The sequence below is a fragment of the Macrosteles quadrilineatus genome, unplaced genomic scaffold (assembly GCF_028750875.1).
Source record: "Macrosteles quadrilineatus isolate MER2022 unplaced genomic scaffold, UCM_ALF_1.0 Scaffold_9__3_contigs__length_116548681, whole genome shotgun sequence".
Classification (NCBI taxonomy): domain Eukaryota; kingdom Metazoa; phylum Arthropoda; class Insecta; order Hemiptera; family Cicadellidae; genus Macrosteles; species Macrosteles quadrilineatus.
In genome coordinates, this window is record NW_026542602.1 from 83,910,893 (window position 1) to 83,938,375 (window position 27,483).

At 32.5% G+C, this 27,483-nt stretch overlaps 1 protein-coding gene across 4 annotated transcripts in view; it reads right to left on the bottom strand.

Annotated features, from left to right (window-relative positions):
• LOC129002190 (cyclin-dependent kinase 14) overlaps positions 1-27,483 on the bottom strand; it is a 285,193-nt gene that overhangs the window by 30,225 nt on the left and 227,485 nt on the right. For all 4 annotated transcript variants that reach the window (XM_054429821.1, XM_054429819.1, XM_054429820.1 and 1 more), the window contains 2 exons: positions 24,577-24,705; positions 864-1,069 (listed from right to left, as the gene is read on the bottom strand). In XM_054429821.1, the coding sequence (XP_054285796.1) occupies positions 864-1,069; positions 24,577-24,705 (335 nt within the window). The remainder of the gene's footprint in view (positions 1-863; positions 1,070-24,576; positions 24,706-27,483) is intronic.

Sequence of the window (27,483 nt, forward strand, 5' to 3'; positions counted from 1 at the left end):
TAAAGACAAATAATTTCAGGAAAGAACAAAATAAATCGGTATATACATAGCAAGCGCCAGTGTATCGTGTAATAGGCAGGAAATATCAGTGGCGCCAGCAAGATGGATTGGCAGCACTGGTTCCGTGGCAGTAATTGGCACAACTGCTTCCGCCACCATTACCACTACCACTACCAAACCTAATGGGCGCACAATTGTTACGATTCTACATAATACAGTAATACTGTACCATTGAGTTTACACGTAACACATTACATGTATACTGAATGGTATTACGGATTGAAGGGAGATTTATTCAGTGGTACACTTTATTATCATACAATTCGGACGTTTCAAAGCAGTTTCTTAAAAAAAAACAAAGTTTTATTTAAATAATGTTAGTTACTGTGGTTTAGTTTATTTTATACCTTGTAGAGAAAAAGATCCCATCTTTACTCTAAGGAGATATCCATTAACAGTTCCAATCATTGGGTCAATGGTTTGGGCCATTCCCTAAAAACACTAAGCTAGTGCCAATGGCATAGAAACACCACGAAACACATTAGATGCTGCAACTTAATTGGTTGTGTAACATTTTTCGAACAGAATTGTCTCGGTATTTATTCAGTGGTTACTGAGTGTGAAGATTTTTCTCTGTTATTTAAGGATAAGTTGTACAGCTTGCAATTAACTCTTTACTACAACAACCGAGGAAAATAATATTATTCAATAATAATTGGTTGTCTGAACATCTCAGTTAAACATCACCATTAGTAAACTACAAAAGAGATAGTACACATCTATGCACTTTTGAAATTATCTTCAGCAGAGATATAAAAATGACAAATCTACAAAGAATTAAGGGTCAAATGTAATCTACTCACCCCGAACGCTGAAAACCGCTTGGTCCTGCGACGGTTGGAATTCTGCTGATCCTTATTGAGGAAGACCTCTGATTTAGGCCTGGGCGGCTTCTTGGGCCTCAGTATGACTCGGGTCTCCTCGCATATCACCTCGTCCAGGAGCTTGGAGTCGCTGGACACTGACAGTTGTCTCTTGACTCGGTCGTGGTCTCCTAGGCCATCCCAGTCTGTGAACAAGAGGAGGTTAATAGGAGGTGCACAACTCCTGGGGACAAAGAATTGTTAAGATAGAAGTTGGACTCCGGAGAGTCAGGTAAGTTCCAGGCTCAGCATGGAACATTGGTCTTCCCAGGCAGTCACAGCATGAAGGAAAGACAAAGGTTAAAATTGGAGATGCATAATGCCTTGGAGGAAGATTTGTCATAGAAGTTGAACCTCCGGATAGTTGAGAAGAGTTCCAGCCACTTTCAAACTGAATGAAAACCAGTTTAATTAAATATCACATTCGTATTATCAAGCCGAAACACTCTGTGGGCAAAGGTAAATGTCCAAAAATGAAATATATTTAGTTGAAAGAAAACCTATAACAAGATCGTTTGACTATCTTGTAGAAAGTTGTACTACGGAGGAAAAAAAGTACAATTATTCTCGTACACTCAGAAAATAAACTGTTCGTCAAATTTGGTCACAACAAAATTTCAAAAACTAAGACTTATAAGATAGAACAAGTATCCAAACACTGAAACTAAATGTTAAAATATAAGTGATGATTGCTGCTAATGTCAAATTAATTTTAAAACCCCTTTTATAATATGTACAATTTTATACGCTTTATAATGTGCTTAATATGGAGTTTATTACTAATTATAACATTAATTTTTATATGTAATAGTAATAGTAGTGGTTTTTTATCCTGAGATTTTCGCAATGGCCTAATGCCAATTAGTTAATGTATCCTCCAAGTAAAATGAATTAACGATACGACATCGTCCCATTCATCAATGTGTATTTTAACCAGGCCACAACCACGAATGTTTACAGGGAACAATTATATTACCTTCCGAAGTATAACGAATATTTATAAGCAATAAAAATGCAAATCAAACATTAAACGTGCTAAGCCAACAACCACGAGGTAACGTAGCGAAAATCCAAAAAGGGATAAAACACGGGATAGAAGTTACCATGCGAGTGTTGTACACGAATCATATTTACGAGGTCGAAGTCTTGGCTGAATAACAATTTGGTCTCCCTCAACCCTACCACGGGTATCCCAGGTTTAAGGGAGGGGAGGTAATGTTTGTATGACTAATCGTCACCCCCCCTCTCCACACCACCAGGAGCGTCTCGAATTCAATTACACTGTTTACTATCTGACTAACGTATTCTGGACAATTTAGTGTATCAACAATTTATTTGCTTTTAATTTATATGTTTGTGCAATCAGTTGAGATTTTCAAAATGTACTTTGTGTCAACGGTATAAAGTTTTGTTATACTATAATTAATTAATTAATCACTACTACTTATAATTAATCACATTAATTAAGCTATGTCATTTTAAGTTTGTTTTATCAATTACTAACAAAAAACAGAAAAAAATGGAAATAAAAAGCGTTTTCCAGCAAGCTGAAGGAGATATTGCACTAATGATTCTGTTACAATTGCAATGCTAAATATTGAACGTAATAAATTTAACCCCTTAGTGAGAGTTAAATTTTATAAAACTTTTACACCATTAAATATTTTGAATGCGCTTTCAATAATCAGCAAAAACAAGGGACAGTGAAAATATTTACATTGATAAACAGGTAAAACGTTAAGATACATAAATTATCAACTAATATTGTTATTCATTAGAGTTTCAATTTATACAAACATGAAACGTATAGAAAACCGAAGGAAATACTTAAAGACAAATTTGGGAATAAAACGACAGACTACCACAAACACGGAGATCAGGCTAAGTTCCAGGATTACAAAGACCGCCGAGCATTGTTTTCTTTCACAGACATCAGACCAAAACAACGCGAGTTTTGGTTTCCAAACAATTCCTCCCTTTGATGACGCATTCGTCCTTTGACCAGGAATGTACATTGGACGGACGTTTAAATTCAACAGGCCTGCTCCAGTTTGAACTTGATATAGTGCAACGTGGTAGAAAAAAGTAGGAAAATTATACAGTGTGTAAATTAAGTATGGAAAAAAATCTGTATTTTTAAAACCGAAATAGATAGAAATATTCTATTTGTGGCAATAATAGTTAACAAAGATTCCGCAATTTTTCACATGAAAAATATTTTTTTACCCCCCTAACAGGGTAGGTGGTAGGGGGTGACTTATTTTTTTCAAATAGCAACCCCTATTGAGTGACCCCTCATTTTGAAGGGTTTGTCAAAAGAAACACAATGACGCAAATCCGAGGTGAATATCTCACTCCTAGCTAACATGGCGGATATTCCAAAATGGGCTTTTTTTTTTACAAAAATTAAATTTTTCATTACCCACCATTTAGGCTAGGGGTGAAATATCTACCTCGGGTTTGCGTCATTCTTTTTCTTTTAACAAACCCTTCAAAATGAGGGGTCACTCAATAGGGGTTGTTGTTGAAAAAAATAAGTCACTCCCACCCCCTACCCTGTTAAAGGGGTTGAAAAAATATTGTTGATTAAAAAAATTGCGGAACCTATGTCAACAATCAATTCCACAAACAGAATATTTCTATCTATTTCGGTTTTAAAAATACAGATTTCTTTCCATTATTTGTGAAATTGGTGCTTTTCACGTACAATAAATCAAATTTTGGAATATCCGCCATTTATATTCACCTCGGATTTGCGTCATTGTGTTTCTTTTGACAAACTCTTCAAAATGAGGGGTCACTCAATAGGGGTTGCTATTTGAAAAAAATAAGTCACCCCCTACCACCTACCCTGTTAGGGGGGTAAAAAAATATTTTTCATGTGAAAAATTGCGGAATCTTTGTTAACTATTATTGCCACAAATAGAATATTTCTATCTATTTCGGTTTTAAAAATACAGATTTGTTTCCATACTTAATTTACACACTATTATCTTTAGTTATAAACATTCTATTGGCAATTAAATGTTTGAAATGGTTCTAAAAATGATTCTGGCACTCTCATTTCTTTCAAAATCATTAAACTAACCAGCATTGTTCATACGAAACATTAATCTTAAATTAGATACTTAAAGTGTACTATAATGCCAATATAAAAGTTACTTGCTAATCTTATGTGTCTACAAACACAGCTATAATTCTTAGGTTCACGTTTATTCATAAGTTTTCGTAGATTGGAATCAGCGAGCATATTTGTTTAGCAACGGCGATTACCACCACCATACAAATAATTATACTACCGGAACGTATAAAACACGAAGGAAAAATTAGGATTTACAATGTCAAAGTAAACGTTGTTCCATTTCATTAACATACATTTTTAAACGAGACGAAAAACAATATAATGGTGGAATGGTACTAAATAAACTGTAAAATATTAAAAGTGTTGCTTAGTTGATAATCAGCACACAATATACAGCACAATAAAGCAAAATAACATATTGTTAATTCTATATATTTTTGAATCATTTCTGAAGATACATTTTAATATAACAATGCATTTTAAATACCTTTACACTTTAATAGCAGTGCCAATTTAATATTGAGCACAGTCCAAACATTGAATTGGAAATAATTGCAAACGACTCCGGAGCAGGATAAGGAAGTGAAGTGTTTTGCAAGGGATGAAATCCTATATGGGTCAGTCGCGGGGGTGGGAGCTTGGTTTTGATCTGTGCACTCGATTTTGTGATTGTCTACAGTAACTTGACCTACTTATTCCCTAACTGTACTTGATATGTTACGGATCTGGTTTAGATATATGTTACTGTTCTCAATTGTCTTCAGATTCTATATGATTTCAATTATTTGCTGCGACAACCTTGCTGTTTATTAATAAAATAAAATATTTACCATTTTCATTGACACATTTGTTATTTTGGAAATGAGAATAAACCTAGTGTGTAGCATACGATCAACCTCAGTCATTGTATAACTAAAATTAATTATTGAATTATCTCCTTTTATCTGTAACAGTTTTATAATCACCAGGCTTTCTTACACTTTCGTGAGATCATTTACTTACAAGACGAACAAATTGTTTTTGTGGCCATTAAAACCCTTAAATGGTTGAGGACATATGAAAAAGCACCCTTAAAACCAAATTTACAATTTTGAAATTTTAGATTTTGTATGAAAACCTTCCTTTTTCCTTCCTTATGAAACACCAATAAAATCTACAGTATTTACAAAAGTTGTAGTGATAAGTATCTAATATCTAAAATAATCCCAATGTCAAAAAATTTCCAGGGTTATAAACGGCTTGGTTATACTTAGTAAGAAACCCCTTTTTTGCTTTAATAAAATAAAATTATAGTATTAATGAAACTACACTCAACTAAATTAATAAATTAATTGTAATGGACCAAAATTTTATCACTTCTCTTTTTAACAAACCTTTTCATAAAACTAAATGTTTACTGAAACGATACGTACTATACCTACTGTAATTTTGAACTGAAACGTTGGTTGTTGAATTTTGTTGATTACTGACTCGTTGATCAGCTGTTTACATTGTTGCATTGATGTGTTTAAAACATGTTTGGATCAGCTGATAGGTTTGATATAATATGCTAGCCAACAGTTAATAGGCTAACTCATCACACAAGGTAGGCCTATACAGGTAATCCTGATAACCTTCGACAGTTTAGGTCCAGCCTAACAATACCACAAACTCGATTAGTATGATTGTAAATAGTTGGTGGAAACGGACACATTGAGCGTATTTTTAAACCTATTTTAGTAGCTAAGCTACAAACCAACGTCTACTTACATTTCGAATAATTGAGGAAACACACAAAGAAAACTCTGCTTATGAAATCGATGAATGACATCACCAAACGTGAAACAGTTGAATACATAGTAAAAAAATATATTACAAGCACTGTTTGCAATCAAAATACACAGAAAATAACTTATTGTTAAACGAATGTACAAACACGTACACGACTCACTAGTGGCCTCAACACATTAGAACAGGTAAACCGTTGTGATAATGGTTTGGTGATAAGAAAACGAATGTTTGCACTGTCGAGGTAACTTCAAAGGTTACTTGTTATATAGGTAAATGTGTTTGTAAATATCAATACGAGACACGAGTTAGATAATGGAAGTTCACAATTATTCTAGCAAAATTTAAATCAATTGCTACGAATGTGTTTTTGACATTTTTTTGCATTGTTATTGCCTTTTTAATGCCTGAAGTAAAGATCTCTTCTGTACGAACCGGCTGTAGCCAATACTATGTTAAAACCATCGATGTATATATAACATAACGTTAAAACAGATCTTAGTTGAGTAAGCCAGTCACAAAGTGTTATAGTCCAAAATTTAATTTTCTCCCTTGTTTTTTGTTCCTTCTCCTTTGATAATTTAAGCCACGTAAAAGATACTGTAGCTTGCAATAATTTGTCATTTAACTTTGGCCAGGATAAAAAGTAGGACATTCGATATACAATTTATTAATTTAAACCACCGTATTCTGTCAGGTATTTTTAAATAACTTTCATATTGTAAAACTGACTATTAACATAATTAACACTAGGATAGAATATCTAGTTCTATCTATAGCCAAATATATCGTATAACGTATACTTCTTGGAAGATGAGAGAAATGATTAATTTAGTAAATACATGCGATACTGGTTTAATCTTACAATCACACTATGGTAAATGTTTTCATAGTAAGATGTTGTAGTAAAAGATAGCTTAGTAGTTAACGATTGGTTCAGACGGAGGATCATTAGAAGGAACACCATTACTCATGTGGGCCGTGTTTTGCACCCGATAAGAACTTTAATCCTCGTCTGAATATCGGAGGAAAGAGTGATTATAATCTTAAAGAAACAAAATTGACAATGCAACTGACAACATTTTATCCATAGTCTGGAGTAATACATTATCAAATAATAAAATTCATGACCGCATACTTGAGTTTTGGGCAATGAGTTACAGCTAGACACGGAAAAACTAATTTTTAATTTTGTTTGACCAAATAGGTTTAAAAGGACATTTTAAAAGGGATGTTGGCAAACAAATTTACAAGACAAGGTTTGCCTAAATTTAATAAAAACATTAAAGATAGAAATATTGCAAAGTATGAAACGGTGACGTGGACTTTGAAATTACGTTACTTAATATTTAAGTGAATCTGTATAGACTTGTTAAAACTTAAACAGAAATTTGAAATAGGTACAATTCATATAACTATACAATTCAATAGTTATTCAACGAAACATTCTCCTATAAATCAATAACAGTTTAAAACATTATATTTTTACAACTGTATTTGTATATGAATATTACACCAGATTGAATCGCTACCACCTGACTATTATTTACGAAATCTCATCTTAAGGATGTATAGAAGTAACAGTTACAATTATTCGTTTTAATTGCCGATTCAAAGTAACAACAACGTAACGAACCATGGAACAGTTATGAACGAGATTAGAACGCGATGAATGTTGGATGACAGTTTAGTCTCGTTAATCAAACTTGAGTGACGATTTGTGCGTTCTCAGAATTGTCATGCTTTGCTGAGTAAGAGATAAATTACTCAGTTTTATAAGGTGTACTTACTCATACTTGATTGGTTAATTGTGCTGAATTGTATACATATTTAATTATTTATTGATGCTAAATAATAATGTAGTGCTGATTTTACCTAATGATTACATTGACTATATAAATTGTTTACCAAGAGTCACACTACGTTTATGCAGCGAATGGCTTCTAGTAGAGTAAGTTCGACAAACAGAGCCATTTCTCATCGCCTGTTATCCTTGCCCACAGGTTATTTTATTTATTGAAATAATAGTTAAAAAGTGGCTCTAAATTGTAGGAACTCCTGGGTTAAAGCATAATCAAATATTTAACATTACTTATTGGTGTCTGGTGGGATTTAAACCAGGGACTTAAGGACCGAACGACTGCGGCCTTGCCTCTTCGATGAATCGACCTATATCCAATGAGTTGTGTTTTTCACTGGTTTTACGCCTTTCATTATTTTTTTCGAGATTCATTCAATAAAACATAGGCAAAGCTGAATTTTGTATTGAACTTGTACATACAGTTTGTAAAAGTTCAGAAAATTATCATACCAAAAAACGTTTTGTATCAAAAGTCAATCAAACATCACTCAAAATTAACGACACCAGTTCTAATTCGATGATAATAGGGCACTGCAGTGTACGTTAATAAGCATAAAATCATTCTTTATTTAGAGTAAATAGCATTCAACATTAGCTTGACAGATTGTGACTTTATAAGACACGCGAAGTTGGACACGCACACAAAGGAACTGTGCATAAATATAATAATCTGTTTAAAGGACCTATGTAAAATATATTTATGTAGCCTAATATTTAGTTTTTCGATGTAAATTTTTGTTTGATTGTTTGAACTGTTGAACATTCTTTCCTTTTAGGAACGAGGTACGTAAACCTTCATAAAGCAAAATTACTTATTAAAAGGAATCTTAACCATGAAAAACCCGACCAATTGTAAAACCAGTTGGCTTACAAAATAGAGCAGTATAGCGAAAATATAGTTTATCACACAGTTCAAAATATCTTCTCGGCCCTCCCACATGTTTTGTTAAGCTTCAGCTAGTTACAACTAAACTTTATCACCAAAGGCCCTGGTGATAAAATAAACTATTTATTAGATCAAGTTCAAACCAGTAATAAAGTAGAAAGGGTTTTACTTTATCGTAATAAAATATGGTTTATCGTCAGCTATGAAAGATTGGTATAATTAATTTTTATGTATCATGCATTATCCTTCACTAAATGAAAAATGTCTAGTGGCAAATATAAAAAATGTTCGCAACGTTAAAAAGTAATGAATATATACAAATTTATAAAATCTAAAAATATGAAATGAAATGGAAAAAAGGAAAATATCTTTATTTGAGAAGCAAGGTTAATACAAACAAGTACTCTCTACCACTTAACCTCTAAAACTATATTGTTTGGTATCTCTATAGATTATTGGAATCACTTAAAGGTCAAAGAGATGATGAATAATAAAGTTAATGGTCAGGAAAGAGAAAAATAAGAGTTTACAAAATATTTCAATTAAGCTTACTGCACAATATATATATATATATATATTTTTAAATTTAAAGTTACTATTAAAATGTATACACAAACCTTATAATATAAATACCGATGATATAAACCTTTAAACATTTAATCTACTGGAGAAATACTACTGAAAAGCAAAGAGAGATTTCCGTTCATTATAACAACCGTTATTGCTTTAGCAATATTGTATGTATGATATGTGAGAATATCTCTTGTATTGTTCACACAATACATTTATTTAGTTTCTTTGACAGCAATAAATTTCAATACACAGTCTAAAAATCTAAAATACAAACACATAATTCGAAAGACGAGAAGCGAACAAGTTGGATGTAAAGAAGTCTCCTCATCACGTCTTGGCATTCCAGTACATTTGTACAAGATATTAACAAAACTTTTCTCGTTAACTGTTAACAAAGTTTCTACTACAAAGGGACTGTCTGCGCCGCGTATTCATCAGATACTGTGCATATTAATTTATTACTTTGATTTCACAACAATCCGTTTTAAGGATGGAATATTATTATTTTGAACAAAATATAACACAGATAATTATTTAGTTTAGTTAACTTAAGCATGTGTTTATTAAATTACATGGTTGTAATACACTTTGAACGCCAATTCGGAAAACTAAATAAAAATCCATAAAGAACTTACTTAAAAATGTCGTAATTCTAAAACATATTTCTAGTAATATAGCTAAAAGCGTGGCCTAAATATGGTTACTAAGTCTTTGGTTATTTTTGTACGATTCATTGTATATTTGATCAACATCTTAATATTTCACTTATGTACTTCATATCTCATAAGAACTTGTGTACAACTTTGATGAAATTGTGACGAGATAAGAACGATGCATTGTGTAGCATTGTCACTGACTAAAATAAGGTGTTATTTTTATCATTGACCACTTATTAAAACCAGACGACCAAGACAACGTGGTCGAGTTTCCTACTTTTGAAAAACCGTCATATTTACAAAGAAATTAACGAAATAAACACGGTATACCATAATGCGCAACTAAGATATTTAGACAACTGATTGTTACACAATAGAATATAACATAAATATTATTAAAATTGTTTATTTTACTAGTTAGACAATATTAAATCATCGGTCTTTTTCCAATTTGTGACAAAATCAATTTCCAGCTACCTTTAGCTCAGCGTTAATCACATTGCCGTAGCATACAAGAGAATAATAAGCTAGTAATTGGGTTTGTATGGAATATAATTAGGATTTCAATACGTCACGACACATTAATTACACGACGCTTAGAGGAGATCATTATGTTTATTATTGACTTCAATTTGCTCGTATATTATAATTATTTATATCACATTGTTCGATTTAAACCCTCATTATGAGCAATTTTTTGAAAAGCTACGCAATAAATGAAGCTAAAACGTTATTGTAAAAAATACGAAATTAGTACATTAATTATACTATTGAGTTTCAATAAATTCAAGTAGGTCTAATTGCATTGTAAAATCTAAAATGTGTTATATTAAATGTGTTTCGTGTCGATTAATAGATAGATGTAGATAAATAGATGTAGATTAATAGATAGATAAATAGATGTTATAGTAAATTTTGTTTTTCCTACGTAGTAAGAACGGTTACAATTACTTTGTATGCCATATCAGAGAGCCATGGAGAGCGAGCTGGTCTAGTGGTAAGAGCATGGGACTCCAGTCCCTGAGATCCCGGGTTCAAATCCCACCAAATAACCAATGGATTTTATGTAAGTGATAATGCCACAACCCCTAGGCCTAGCCTGAAGTTAATTGAAAAACAATCCCGGGCTAGTAACTAGCGTCCTAGGACAAAAAATATCAGAGAGCTAGTAGTCTTAATCAAACAAATGGTACATACTAAATGGTTAACGAATTTAAATTTGCAAATAATATTTTTATAGTCAAATATTTTAAAATGAATACCTTATGCAACAAAATTTGGAACTGTATTCCTCAAACCCGTACAAAACCATCAATGAAATACCTTGTGCAAAATCGAAATAAATGTATAAGTGAATCGAACCTCTTAAATTACTTTAAATAAAGATTAACGAAAAGTAATGTGTTTACAAAAGTCATAGTCGAGTCAGTCTAGCGGATACAAGGTCCAAACTAAAGCCATTTACATAAATAATGTCCCAGGAACCGGAAACGAGGTAGAGACTGTTGGAAACTATCTGGTTTATGTATCCAGCTAAGGCAAAGGTCCGGGATAATTTATGGAAATGCGTAGGGAAATAGTTTAATACTTGCTAACATTAAACCCAACAATCTTTTCACAAAGTGTCGTCTACATTATAATTGGTTGAATGCATATAATGAAGTACAAGAAAAGTCATTTTAGAAAAAATCAAGGATTGAAAAAATATTTTCTTAAATTTTATGTTTGAAATTAAACAGTTATAACATTTAAAGTTCAGGCACTTGAGTCCTATGAAACGAACCTAGCCCTGTTCAAATCATCTAAAAATTAATACTAAAGCACTTTATTTACTTACAAAAATTCAATACAGTTTTACACATAAAAGATTAATTATAAAACATCAAATGTCCAATAGACTAATTTCGAATTATAGTTCGGCCGCTTAGAAAACGACCTGCGCGCTAATGCTAAACCAATGCTGGAGGAGGTCGCTTTCTAAGCGGCCGAACTATAGTAAATCAACTGTAACAAGAAGACGTTTGGAAGTAAAACTGTTACAAATTATTTTTACCTGGCCTTGATACAAAAATGTAAAATATTCCTATTTTTTTTAAGACTACAGTTATATACAAAAATAATTTCATTGGCAAATAACGCATCGTAGTAATTCTGCATTACAGTGGGACAACGGTGGTTTTAAAATTATTCTCCAAAGTGGATTTTTATATTTCTCTCTACTAGTCTCAATATTATAGAAACCATTTACTTGACCTTTTTCTACAGCAGAACTCCGGATGGTGGAAAAATACACAAACATTACACTCGAATATCAAAATATAACTAAACTAAACATTATTAGGACTCTGACAAAGTATAATTGGTTTCAAGTTACTAGAATCAGAAAAAAAAACATTTAAGGAATTTCCTTCATATCTGTCCATACAAATTTAAAAGAAGGAACGTTTTATAGTGATGACATTTTCATTCGAAGATACTTTCGTCGGTAATCAAGTTTTAAGCCGGTTTTCAAACAAATAGTAATTCAATGTTTTAAGATTGCTATGTACTGTTTTGGGCCAAATCAGTGAACTCCCCGTAAACCAGACTGACACATCGCGGCGGTGGAAACTTTTCTGACTTGCCGAAGTCCTTTAATGAGCAAACTTGTGTTAATAATTTTACGTCAAGTTTGCCAAGTCTATTGGTTGGTGTGACAGTTCGGTGCTGCCAACACTGCAAAGAATAAATGATTTGAATCAGCTAAAACTTTCTTCTTGGATTAGAAAAAAACAAAGTGAAATAACAAGCTGAAATCTTTGGACGAAAGCTGTACAATAGGTTGGATACACTAAATGTTGATAGGTTGAAGACAAATATCAACGATTAATATATTAATTATGGTATTCGTTTACTAACAATGAGGAATAAAATAATTTAGAACGAAATTTGTTCATCCAACATTTTAAAATTACCATGCAGTTCTTAAAATTCGTTACAGATATTTTTATGAATCAAAAATTTGAATAAATATAATCTAAAAGCAAACTTAAACAACACTTTGGTAACACAGTAGTACTTTTGGAGGCAATTATTTTTCTAAAACTTCATATGATAAAAAACAAAGATTATAATTATTGCCGTTGATCCACACAACACGTACATATAAGCAAAGTCAAATATATATTCCACCATCATAAAACACGAACCCATCATAGTTTCAGCCTGTAAAAAAAATAAACCCACCCCAATAAAAACATAAGTAAAGTACAAGTAAAAAGATGGTTACCCTAAGTATAAACTATAAAATATTTTATCATAACAGCAAAGCAATTACCAGATGAAACCATAGCTAGGCGGTAGACAGAACTAAATATCAATGATACAATGCATAATAGAATTCACCTCCGCAGTCTGGGTTATTATAGTCGCCTCAAACGAGATGAAATAACCATCTAACGTTATCTACCGGCACTAGGATGACGTCACTACGGCCATATCTGTTGTTATGTGTAAAATATAAAGGTGATTTTATTCTAAGTTTTATCAATTCTAGAAATTCATTATTTTACAAGGATTTTTTGTTGAATGTAATATACAGGTCCAAAATTACCAGCTACAAATGGAGAAAACGAAACCTTTTCAGGACTCCCTGGGGAAAGTGCAAAGGTATCTTGAACACAGCGTTCTGTTTACCGAAATTTATCCGACTTTTAGCTTTAAATTTACTTTTAGCATTCCTTGGAGGAAAGTAGTTATTTTTGTAGTCATCATGGTAAAACATTCCGATAGTGAAAATTGCAAGTTAATAGTGTAGGTTTAGGAATAAAAATTATTTTTCCAAATAAATGAGATCAAAGTTAGGTTTATGGCTAATGTAATTTGTTAATAATGGCATATCGATTTTATACAACTTTTATCCGAGGGTTTTTTGAGGTGTTATTGATAAACATGGCAATAGAAGTTACCAACACAAACGCCTTGAAACTTAATCATACATATTTTATGGCTCCGATTTTGGAAATATCAGGTTATTGAAAAAAGGCGAATTCAGGTTTGATAATCACAATTGTGGTTTAAGTTACAGGGTTCATACCCAACTCTATCATCGATGTACATAGTTTTACTATAATACTACTATACTATACTATTTAATATTGTTTTCCCAAATCAAGCGGTGAAATTTTATCATAGATTAAATTTATTAAAACGTTTTTATTAGCTCGCTTTCTTGTCCGGTACAAATTTTGCAATCAATTTTATACTAACTTCCCGATGAGCTAGAGACTTGAAACTTGAAACATAGCTCACAAATGGATGACAATGCAATATTATATGATTTAATTTTCATATTTCTTTTGAGCTACGCCCCGTGGACTTGTTTTTATATTTTTATATAAAATTTATAAATGATGTTTGGAAAAAGTATAAAACACAAAAAAACATCAGGATGGAAAGTGTATTTGGATCCGGATGTGCTTTACCCGAGCTGAGCGGAAATATCATATCCGGGTTGCCGGGTAGTCGCCTAGTGGGTGAATATAAACTGAAACTTTAGCTTATAATGGTTAACATAATATACATTACCTAGTGTTCTTCTGGAAAAAAATCTTCTCACCTTTGGTAACCTTCTTACCAGTTTAGCAATCTTATACTTAACAAAAAGATTTGGGGATATTTTTGAAACATGAACAGTAAAAATGTGCATCTGATTGAAAAGAGTTCAGCGTCATTGGTTAAAGTTTAGCGTAAATATGTCATCATGAAATAGCAATATACTCAGATTATCGGTAAGCGTCCTTGTATGTAATGGTTTCTATATCCAAGACGTTAAAAAATGAATTAACATGCATTACAGTAATGTTGAAATTAGTAGCATGCTTACTAAAGTTAGTTAGCAAGAGGATCCTAACGACATACTACAATAAATATACTGTATGAGTAATTATTAGCAGAAATAAAATTTAATATTCATTACATAGAACATAAAAAATGTAATTAAAAATGAAAATACAGTCACAATTACTTGCAAATGATAATATAAACGTAATATCCTATTAAAATTAAAATAAGTTCCTAATAATGACTTAAAAATATAAATATTATCGCTCTCATTACCTACACGAATAATAAACTGTTTGTAACTCTTTCTAGATACAAAATACGACCTTAATTAGCTGTAGATAGAAATATGTTCGTAATCACCTGTAGCAATACAAATATAACTGTAATCATAAGTAAAAAATATCAAATGAAAATAAATTCGTAACTACCCTAAGAAATAAAATACGCTTACGATTAATTACAGATAGAACAAAAATATAATGTTATTACTTAATGTTAATACAACATGCAAGGATCTCCAATTCATTAATAAAACAGGTATTATTAAACCGAAAAATACGGCAATATACGCAAAAATATTAAATTTAACTCCATTAGTGTAACATTGGGCGTTAATTGATGCACACTCGGGGTAGTGTTAATGGTCGAAACATGAGTGCACTTAGACGGTTATGGGAAGGTCTAAGTGTGGGAGCTACCTGAACTACGTAGTAATTACGATCCTAACATTTATTATATTATTATTTTGGAATTTATATATAACCTCTGTCCTTTCTATTCAAAAAGTCCGACGTTTAACTTCATACTGGAATAAACATAGAACTAGATTAAAATTTATAGCTGCTTAAGTCTTTGTCAATAATTTTTTTTATTTCTTTAACGTCAGTGGAGTTTAAAAAAGATCTTTTGTTCGGAACTTAAAAAACTCTACTATCGTAACTAAAAAGGTGAACTGTAGTTGCAAATCATTATTAAGAGTCCTTGGAGCCTAGCTGTTTCAACTCATAAACTAATTGCAAAACTAAAAAGAAAATGTCTAATTTCACAGCGCCCTAGACATTTATGTTACAATCCCTTTGGTATTTGGAAAAATATTTTGAGAGGGTAAATCATCAGCGACTGTTAGAACTTAACGTTGCTTTTATCCTATATCGGCAAATCCAAGATGGCCGTTAACTTTTAAGGGTTCTTAACAGCGAGCACAGAATAAAAATTTTTATTCTGTGCTCGCTGGTTCTTAAATCCAATTTCAATGCGTTTGGTAACGTGGTAAATTGGTAAAGCGAAACGAATTATTAAATAAAGTCAGCAGAATAAATGTTTTTAAACAGTATGAGGAAACGGCATGATACTTTAATTTCCCTAATGTCAAAAAAACCAAAAAAAAACTAAACCGTTTGGTTTGTAGTAAATAATAAAATGTATGTTGCACAACCGTGATATAAACCAGCACTCCTTAGTTTCAAATAATTATTCACGGCATATGTATTTGTATTTAATTTCATACACTGCTAGTACACGTTTTCCTACTAACAAATATCTTGTACCAAACTTTTCACTTACACTGTGACCAGAATCTCCCCTCTTTTGGCGGGAATCCTATGAGAACTAGCATATGCTTAGGGGATGAAACAAGAATGGCTATCGCCCGAGAGAGAAGAGAATTGCAACGAATATACTGGGTATAATTCACTCCCTCCTTCTTCATCCAAATATATAAAAGGCAAAGCCCTCACTGACACACTCACTCACTCACTCACTCATACCTAATTCTCCCACTTCCCATTTACCTAGGAGGCTGAAATTTGGTACACCGATTCTTTAGGCATTGAATAGGAAAACTAAGTTGTTTTTATTCTGATCGGACTCTCGGGCTCCGCCCCAGTGGCTCTGGAGTTTCCCATGTTAACCTTATGATTTTTCATATTTAAAAGGAATTAATGAATTTTAACAGCTGTTTCAATTAAACGAGTTGGTTCTGTTCTATGATGTTCAATAGCTTTAAAGTTACAAGGATTGCCAACAGGGTGCAGCACTATTATTATTTTTTCATTTATGACAACAGCTAATTTGCAACCAAAAGGTGAGTGAGCGTAGCGAACGAACTTCAACCTGGAGGCGAGTTAGCGTAGCGAACGAGCTAACCTGAAGGCAAGTGAGCGCAGCGAACGAGCTCCAACCTAAAGGTGAGTGAGCATAGCAAACGCACTTCAACCAGGACGTGATTGAGCCATGCGAACGAGCTCATCTTGAAAATTAAGAAGATAAACGGGGCAAAGCCCGCGGGTACAGCTAGTACACGATAAAATAACAGACCAATATAATCTTATTGCCACTATCTCCAATGAAGGGTTTTTCAATTTCAAAAATTTGAGCCCAAAAACTGCACCCAGTTGTCAAACGTGGAGCTTGTTTCTATTTGTTTCACATCCGCACGCTTGATAGCACAGATAGACAAAAAGTCTCTCTTTTTAAGGATACACTTTGCAGCGCTGTTTGAAGCATTCTTTAGCAGGATTTTCAGTACTGATCATTAAAACATTAAAAGATAGGTTACAAGTGATGGAGAAGTCTGCAATAAGTCTTTAAACAACTTGAAATCACAAAAAATCCTAATAAAGAAATTTAGTGGGCATTCTTTACTATTGGGTTATGATATCAGAAAAACGATGCAATTATATGATGTACTCTAGAACGTTGATTATTTTTGGTAACAGCCTTATTTCGACTCATAGATTGCTGAAATCCTATAAATTCTTCGGAGTCTTTTGTTTTTGTAATATTTCCAGATTGTATTTCATGTGCCACTAATAGGAACAGAAAACAATAACAGTAATGGGTTTGGCGCCGTCGGTAGTATCAGTAACCCCACCTATGCTTAATGTTGGACTGGATTAAACAAGTGCATTAAGAGCTATCAGTAGAAATATCGAGATATGTATTATTATTACACTTATTTGTAGTATAACAAAGGGGAGTTGATAATTGGAAAATAGATACAGTTTAATGTTGTTTTTATTTATTTACAGGACTGTGGGGAAAAAATAAATAAGATTTTCAAAAGTTGTTAACGCATAATTTTAACAATGTTTTAATAACTTCATCTGCTGCGGCTAAAGGACATGTTGTCCTTTATAATATACAGAATAATTGTGTAATGAGATAATTTATTGTTATAATGATTTGCAAATTACTTTGACCTAAGACCATATTTTTAAAGTAGCCGTTTCAGTCCAGTTCTTAGAATCGAAAAGTTTGTCATAACAGCATAGTTTTACTCATAACAACACAAGTTACGGACCAATGAGGTACAAAGATTGAGAGAGAAAAAGTAAAATTGTAACGATTCGTACTTCAATTACACAGCTGTTCAGACCAATTTAGTTGTTAAGTTGTACAATCAGTGTTTGGTACAATGTTTCGTTGCATCACTGTCAGTGACAATGAGAGGTTATAAACGAAAACCTTTCTTAGGAGTTATGAGTAGTGATTTTTAGTAATTAAAACACTGGCCAAACCTTAAATTTTCTACTCGTGTCGTTGACACTATCTTTACGCAATCGTTGGGTAAACTACTATAACATGTTAGGGGTTTTAACTATACTAAACAGTTTACAATCATCTTTTACATTCAGTAAATAACTGAGGTGAAAAAAGTATCAAATAAGCTGAAAATATAAATTATAAGAAAAATTAATTACAAATAATTGTTGGTCGATTGGTAATAATATGGCTTCTCGCGAAGAAATATTTGTACGGTCTCAGTAGGAACTTACTAGGCAGAAGTTTACTTACAAAAACTCACATAACTTCTTAACGGAAAATATCTAACTTTCAATTTACTCGGATATTTTCTCAACGCTGTGTATAAAAGGATTCAATACAACTTACTTTAATTTAATAACCCAACACAATACAGTTTCTTGAAAGCAATTATAGTGTCCACAATTATATATATTTTCAATACAACTTAAAATGATAACATAGTAAACTAAAATGTACACAATATTTAAATCTTTTACTTATAACAACATCCAATAAGTGCCAATATAATTTAATTGGAATAGGCTACCAATTTGTTCTTTATTGTGCAATTTTAGTGTGAGTTATTTAAACACTCAATAAAAACCGCTGAACTATTGGAATATTCTTTTACTTTAAAATCAGTTCAGGTAGACAACTTAAATGCAAGATAAAGACTGTCTGAAACTAAGTTGGGAAGTCTAAACCAAACATCGTGTCTGCATACTAAACACTAATCGTCACCAAAACTACTCATACCACAGCGAAAACTGAAATTGGCGACCAGACGAGTTTTGATTATTTTATCACAGACTGAAACATGACGTAAACTGATCCCTGTCGTCACAAAAGGCAGGGATCATTTAATCGTGACAAATACAAGGCCAGTCCCTTGAGGGGTGGATTGTCAAGATGCCAAGTGTAGGGAAGGAGGGACAAAGTTATCCACCCTTGATTGATATTTACCAACCCCAACCAAAGAGGTCCTTAGTGATGCACTAATGACAATTAGAGTGTCGGATTTGGGGCGAATGTAGCCTAGAGGACGTAATGGGAAGGAGAAGATATAAAATAAAAAGTATCATCTTTGAAAACAAAATATCTAAACAGTAGGTCTTAGTGACAGTCTTGAAAAAGATTATTTAAGAAATTATTGTAGACATTTTTGCTTTCTAGGTGTTGATTCTGTTAATGTCTTGAATAAAACTTACAATCACCAAAAATATACTTCAAAGAAGCTTGACCAATTATTAGGAGAGCATTGGTTTTAAAAGAATGAAGTACGGCAGATTATAATTTTAATACAGTTTTAAGTGCTAAAATGCAGCCTTAATAAACATGTAACTTATTTTAATTACATAAATCTCTACTCTTTGTTTGTACTAATAGTTATAAAATGGTTTGTTTATCACTCAGATCGTAAATGGGAGTTAGTTCAAGAGTAAACGGATCAACTGGTCAATTATGGTAAGCAGGTACATAATTACCTATAATGAATTCAAATCGTATGCAGTTGCAATATGCATAGTAGTGCTTCCATTCTAGTGAAATGAACAGTTTTCAAGTAGTAACTAAACTACGACTAGGGTACATTGCACAATGGAAAGTTTTGATTAAAGATACAACCCCGTTATGGCAACCGTATAGAACTGTTTTCACAACGATTTTCTGAACCAATTTGTCAAACTTTAAGTTAAGTAAAGTTTTAAGGTAGTCCGCGTACGCCATACATATCTGATGATGGAACATTGAGGAGTTGTAAAGAAAGTACAATTTGTATCCATGCCCTTAGCAATATAAGGGTGTACCTGAACCTGTATTTTACATGGCAGGGAGACTATCATAATGCTAAGATTATGGTAAACTTGATTTATCTAAAACAACACTGCACACACACATTTCTGAATCGCGTTTGCCTTAGCCCAAATAATCTACTGTCTGGACGCCAGTTATTTGGCGAGTTAGACAGGACAACTGAGTTATTGAAGTAAGGGTCGTCGTGAAATAGAAAGGGACGAATGGACATGTCGGCATCTTCAATATGGCTTGACCGAGGACAAATGAGATAGGGGCATCTGAGCCCCTGGGGTGAAGTGGCGTGGTTAGAGGCCAGAGATGAGTGTATACTTAGGATAACGACAGGGCAATTGAGAGCATTTCACGATTTAAAATCTGCAATTATATTTTTTCAAGATTTCAATTGACTGTTTTGATAATACAAGCAGATCTGAAGATTCAACTCGATAGGTCTAAAGGCCAAACCGAAATACTGTACTAGATGATAAAGAATTCCATCTATCATTACGTCTGAAGAACAAAAATTACGAATAGTAATCTTCATGATTCTGAAGACTCTAATTCAAGCAATATCTACTTTGAACCACTATGCCATTTACCTATTAATTAAAGACGCTTCCTAACAATAGTCTATATTAGATAACAAAAAGATCATAGTTTAAAGGTTAACTTAAAATTAAGATGAAAATGCAAAGAAATAGCTGTATAATCAAATAGTAAAATTTTAGATTTTACTTGATCATTCGGAATAACAAACTTGATAGTTCAAAGGCCATTAATTAATATTTTAGAGTTTTTATTTATTATATAATCAAATAATTCTTCTTGCTAAAATATCAATCTATTAGTGATCAACACTATTTAAAATTAAAGCAATAACAAAATGGCAACAACTGAAATCATATGTTTATTTTTTGTGTGTAGTCAATGGTTTAACGTCCATTATTGACATAATATAACTTTTAAAACCTAGGATTACAGTTGAAATGATTTTAAACTAGCAATATACACGACGAGTTGAAGTGTAAATGTAACATGTATTTACAAAACGGAAAAATTGGAAAGAATAAAACTAGCAGACAAGAGAAACGATACTAATCTTTAATTCACGTACTTATCTAATTTTATCAACCTTTCTCACATGATTATCTTGTGTATGGTAAAATTTACCAATATACCAAATTATACCTAAATTTACCAAAGCTCCTATATTATAGTTGATGACGATTAAACTGTAAATTATAGTTGTTTAGTTGTAAGCTACACATACAATTCTACCGTCTGAAATAAAATTCTACTATTATCGACAAAGGTAGGTTTATTGATAAAGGTCAGAAACAGAATCTACTCACAAAAGGAAACATAAAGGAAAGTCGCAGCTCACTGGGGGAGATAAGAGGTGTAAAAAGTGCAATGGTCAGTGAAACATTTGTGGGCAGAGCTGAACTCCTTAGGGGCGGCCGGTGAAAAAGCTGGTAAGGGCAAATGTCTACACATGGGTAAATTAATAGTGAAAGAAACAAAGTCTTCGTAAAACACCACAAAGAGATGTCTGTGGTATCAACGCTTTATAAATGATTTATTGCCAAGTTAAGGAATCTATACTTATTTAATACGCAAGCAGGTTTTTTGTGACAATTACTCCTCCGAAACTACTGAACCGATTGTCATGTTTTTGGTGTCATTGGAAAGAGCGTAACGTGAAGTTGTGCAGGAAACCTTCTTTTTAAGGAAATAATTAGAGAGTGAGGCCCTGGGGCCCTTTAAAGTTTCGTATTTCTCCATAAGGATAACAAGGGAGATAATTTTTTTACAGAAACATATGTTTATTACTTGAAAATAGTCAAAGTCTACTACATAATAATTGCTGTGTATTATGACTGTTAATGTATACTACATTTCCATTAAGGATTGTGTGCCTTAAACTTTACTCATATTGGATCTCACTACTTTATTTTTATGCTGGGAATAGTAAAACTTAGTTGAGAATAAGTTACCATGATTTAGAAAACCTTACTATAATAGTTGATGTATTTAAAATCACAAATCTTTGACATTATTAATTCATCAGAAACGAAACAGCTGATCGAGAAATCAAAAAATCATCTACTTCATGTGAATAATGTTTTTACACAAACATAGTTTTTTTAACCAATAACTTGATTCTTTTTTACCTGTGGGTGATGTATTTTGTGTTTGCAGTTTTGAAAGCACCAAGCCAAGTAACTTTTATCTAATTTTCTTTATAAACTAACAGTATTAATGAATTACTACATGAACTTGACAAGTTAGGTAATTAATTGTCAGTATACCAAGGGGAAGAAGAGTGGGTCCTCGAAAACAGACGAAGGCGGAGACACCCATCTAGAAAATCCAACTGAGTTTTTAAATATAGAGGTCAGTGGGTTGCCAAGACACAGATTATACTAATAAAAGGTTTTATGATATTAATATATCAAAAAGGGCCTCATTAATGGCACAAGGCTTCATTTGTTTAGAACGGTTAACAACAATGTAAAGTCCTAACTGGAACAAGGGACATATTTTGATTTCGAGGATAAAAATTTGCCCGTCTGAAACAAACTTAGGCTACCTGTTAAAATGGAAAGAATGCTAATTTCTGTTTTTTTTTTATTTACAGCACAAGCACTTTAATTAAAGAGCAGCACTGTTCTTAGCCAGACCAGTTTCAGTCATGAGCAAATATATATATATAGGTATATATATATATATATATATTTGTTGTTTTAAGTAATATTTTAAGGCTACATATTTTAATAGGATACGCATATTCATTACGGAAAATTCTGACCAGGGTAATATTTCTGCAGGTAACTTTAAGACTAAAATCGTAGTAGCCTATTCATAGAAGTGCTTTTGTGATAAAAATATTGTTTTTTAGTGTTTATTTTTAAAAGTGTTTTCTTAAAGCAGCATTTTATGACCCTCAAAATATGCTACATAGGCCAATTGGTTCGATATGATAAAATGTTTTGTAAAATTTGTTTTTAAAAATCTTTAAAAAAAATAAACACACTATAACATAGTTAACCTTGAACACTTATTAATTTAATAAATATAATACGCATACAGCTAGAAAATTGCTGGGCTGCTTCCCTTCTAAGGCTTTATTATTATTGAATTTAATTTTCGACGTCGAGTCAATATATAACACGATGAATTCGTTTTCTAAATTAATATGTTTTTTGCGGGGCATTGAGCCGCACATGTTCACTAGTAAAAGTATTAAACTACTCGTTACACGATTAAAATACAGTTGGTATGAGAAATCACGAAAATGCGTGACGTATTTTGCAAGGAAAGAGGCGAAATTCCAATCCCACAAAACGTGTATTCGGACACATTCAGGGTTTGTAGACTAATCAAATTTAAAACCACTGTAGACCGAAATTGTCACGACAATAATGTAAAAATGGTCAATTAGATCTTAGAACGTGAAAAGTCAACCAAGAATACATTGGTTAAAAGAATATTGTAAAGATAATATATTTATTACATTTCTCATTAGAAACAAATTATTTAGTGACTTATTATCGTTTTAAAACAACTAAACTACGATACTGTGACAGTAACTACACACTGCTGGGATGATGTAAGACACACCTGGGAGAGATGATGTAATTACCGATGACAATGTATCCCAGATCCCCGATGTATCACTACACACCTGACCTCACATCACACACACTTCTATCTATCTCTCGTTAAACAGAAATACAGTTTACCAGCTCTAGGAGAACAACATTTTTATTCATGTTGTAACGATTATACTTTAGAATGGTATGGTTCGAGAGTATAGTTAGTCTAATAACAAAACAATTCGAAAGTCAGTCAAAATTTGTAATGTAAAACTTGAGTGTACTGCAAAGATGTAAGCAATTTAGTGTCATACTTCGCCTAGTGGTGTTATTAAACAATGTGAAAATTCGAACGTGTTATACATCTTATTGAGTAATGTTGCCTTGAGTTTAAATAGTCCAATGGTATAAAAAGTAGCAGATCTTGCTAGCTTAGTATTTGTAGTATTATAATTAGAAATAAATTGGTTTGATTCGCTTTCCCTGTGAAAGAGATAGATGTATGTCCAAATATTATACCATTGGTGTATAAAGGCAAGTTTAGAAAAAGTCTATAAATATAAATCGTCTTCTACCCGAAATACATTGGTAGATAGTACAAAAAGTTAAGTATTTTAATATAACAATAAAAAAACTATATATGAGGATTACAATTTAATTGCACTAATGTTATAGTAATTTCATATAAAAATATCATTTTAAGTATATGAACATAAGTAACAGTTGTGTTTACTTGATCTAAAGATCCGAAAACATTGAATGAAAACAGGGAATGGGTTGGAAATAGAGTAAAAGTGTTGACAGAGATAAAACAAAGGTTTGTTGAAATACGTCTGATCCAATATTTGATGACACTCGCTTCATTTGACGTTTTATTTTTCCATTTCAAAACATGACATTCTATCCTTTTCAAATGTTTTGAAAATATCAGAATATTCGTTTTGGGTCTGCCTAAACTTGGAAATTTGTTTTTTAAAACAGTTGCAGACAGTTTGGTAACATTTTTGAAATAATGCGTATGATCAATTAGTCACAGATAGATTAACCCTTAATTGATTGCAATTAAAATATTGTCTCTAGACTCACCATATCTGAGATCTTTGTCGTTGGGGATGTTGCCATTAGGCTCCAGTCTATCTAGGAACTCGTCACTATAACCATTGAAAGGTAGCTTCGTCACACGGTTGCGGTCTTCTGGTTCGTCTTTGGATATCGCTGGAACATAAAACATAGTATTGTTGTAACAGATACCAACAAGTAACAGTTGCAACTAGTGACTAGGTAATTAAAATAGTAGGTTGACACCTTCGCAGCTAATCTGCGGTCTTCTGGCTCGTTTTTGGACATAGCTTCAACAAATATGTCATTATTGTAATAATAGGTACTAAAAAGTAACAGTTGCAACTAGTGACTAGGTCTTTAAAGAGTTGGATTGTAGCTTGGTAACCAGGTTGCAGTCTTCTTGCTCATCTTTGGATATACTGTAGCTAAAACAAAAACGTCATTATTGTAGTAATACTACGTATCGCAATTTGAAGTAAAAGTTGCAACATGTGAAAAGGTTACTAAACAATTGCATGGTAACTTATAATCGAAAACTCATAGTAACGGTAATTTTATATTATAGTACCGCGATTCTCGCCAGGATATGATGGAACAGAAATACTAGTTACTGTAAAAATAGGTACAATAATTAAATAACAGTTCGAAAAAAACCAAAACCACTGTAACGTTGAACAGCATCAAAACGATACAGACGAAGCTTTGGGTAAAACCACGATACTTTCCGCTACAATATTTGGGCGAATTTATATTATTTCCAAAAAGAAAAAGTAAATAAAGAAGGCTACACAGTACCAAAACAGGCGAAAAATTTCAGTAACGTAATTCCACTACTCCCAAGGGAAAATCACGAAGAAATGTAAACACTAAGCAGCTCAACGTACAAAGTAGTTCCTCCGCCTTTAGTCACAGTTATGGGGGATTAATGAGAGAGCGTTTGGCTGTTCCCTTCAACCGACATCCCCCCTACTCGCGTTTCAAATTGCACTTGATTACACGTCTAGCGAGTAAGCTGCTTTCTTTAGTTTGCTTTGCTCGTTTCAAGCAAAAAAGCTAATTTTCATTTTGATCCCCCCCTACGATGATTAAAAGGGATTATTTGCCGTAGTTGAATGCGCTGAAAAACAAAGATATGACAAATAGAGGTCTTTGTGCTACAGGCTTACACGTTTACACAAAAAAAAAAAACAAAAAAACACATAGGCCTATTTTAAATATCCAAGGCTTAGTTAGTAAAAAAAAAGGAAATAGCGAAAGCTTTTGTAAATAGAAAAAATAAACAAAAATTAAAGTTGATTACTGCAAAAAGCTTGAGCTATATAATTAGGTTTATATACAGGGTGACCGTTAAGTCTTAGGACGACTTTATACCGTTACTGGAAATTGTAAGCTACTTTTCTGTGTACATGGTGGTCCGATATCACCTTTGGGGGACGGCCCGTCGGGGGTCAGAAGAAAATCTTTAATGACAGCCAATGTTGAGTTGTACATCATTTTAAAGGTCAACTTCAACTGAAAACAATGCCGCAAATCGCACTTCAAAAGGTTGATCCTACGCAAAATGGCAGATGTTCAAAGGTTTTCAAAATTAGCCAATTTCTTTAAGTTAAAACACTTTTAGCGAATTTCCCATATAGGGAATAAGCTATTACCGTAGTAGGCCTACTCATGGTAAGACCTGGACCCGGGACCGATTTTTACTTTCTCCCCCTATACCATAGTATATGGAGAAAGTATTGTTTTCGTCAAAATTTTCGAGTTTGAGTTTTTAGTGGATATATTCGTTTTGGGTCCCCCTGGACCCAAAAAAGTGATTTTCGAAGTGATGTCTGTGTGTGTGTGTGTCTGTGTGTCTGGATGTGTACAGAGCTAGAGACGTGTAGTGGTCCGATTTCGATGAAATTTGGTATGTAGGTTCTAATCCATGGTATCTCCGGGCGTTTTTTCATTTTTTTGAAATTTTGTTTTTTAATGGGGATTTTCCCATAAAAACCCATAAAAAACCGGAAAAATCGGGTTTTCTCAAAAATGGCCCGAACGATTTTGATAAAAATTTAGTATGTTGTAGCCCTTTAAATTCTAAAAAAAATGGTACAAATCCCATTTCTGTAAAAATTACGGTTCAAAAGTTATGGTAAACTATGTTATTTTCCCATAAAACCCCCATAAATTAACGAAAAATAGGATTTTAGACAAAAATCCGGTTTTGATTTAACATAGTATGTTATGGTCCTTACAATTTTGATAGTTTTTTTATTTTTTTTTAATTTTGATTTTTAATGGGGATTTTCCAATAAAACCCCATAAAATAACGGAAAAATAGGATTTTCCCAAAAATGGCCCGAACGATTTTGATAAAAATTTAGTATGTTATTGTCCTTTAAATTCTGTAGAAAACTGTACAAATCCCATAACCGTATATTTACTCACACCGCTTACACATGATAAAGGTTGTTGACAAACTTATGGGAGAAAGTATGTGTCAGAATGCTGATACCGTTTATTTTTTTCGTTTTGAGGTCCCTAGAGGCCAAAAACACCATCCGTTCAAATTCATATATATATATATGTGTCCGTTAGCAAGATAACTCGAGCAAAAATGATCCGATTTTGATGAAATTTGGTACAAACGTGTAAACCTACGTTTATTCGAACGAGTTCGCGAACCAGCATGATCGGACCATGGGAACGGGGGTTTATGGGGTAAAAATGGGTTTTTCCCATTTTTGACCCAAAAAACATAAAATTTTGCAATTTCTTTCTAAACTATTTTGTAGAGCTTAAAAAAACAAATAATTTAGTATATTGAAGCGATATAATGCACCTAATGGTTACGAAGAAAATTCCAAAAAACTGTAAATTTAAAATTTCTATGTTATTCTTATGGAGAATAATTAAACTGTTGTAGTTTGCTTGTTTATTAACATATTT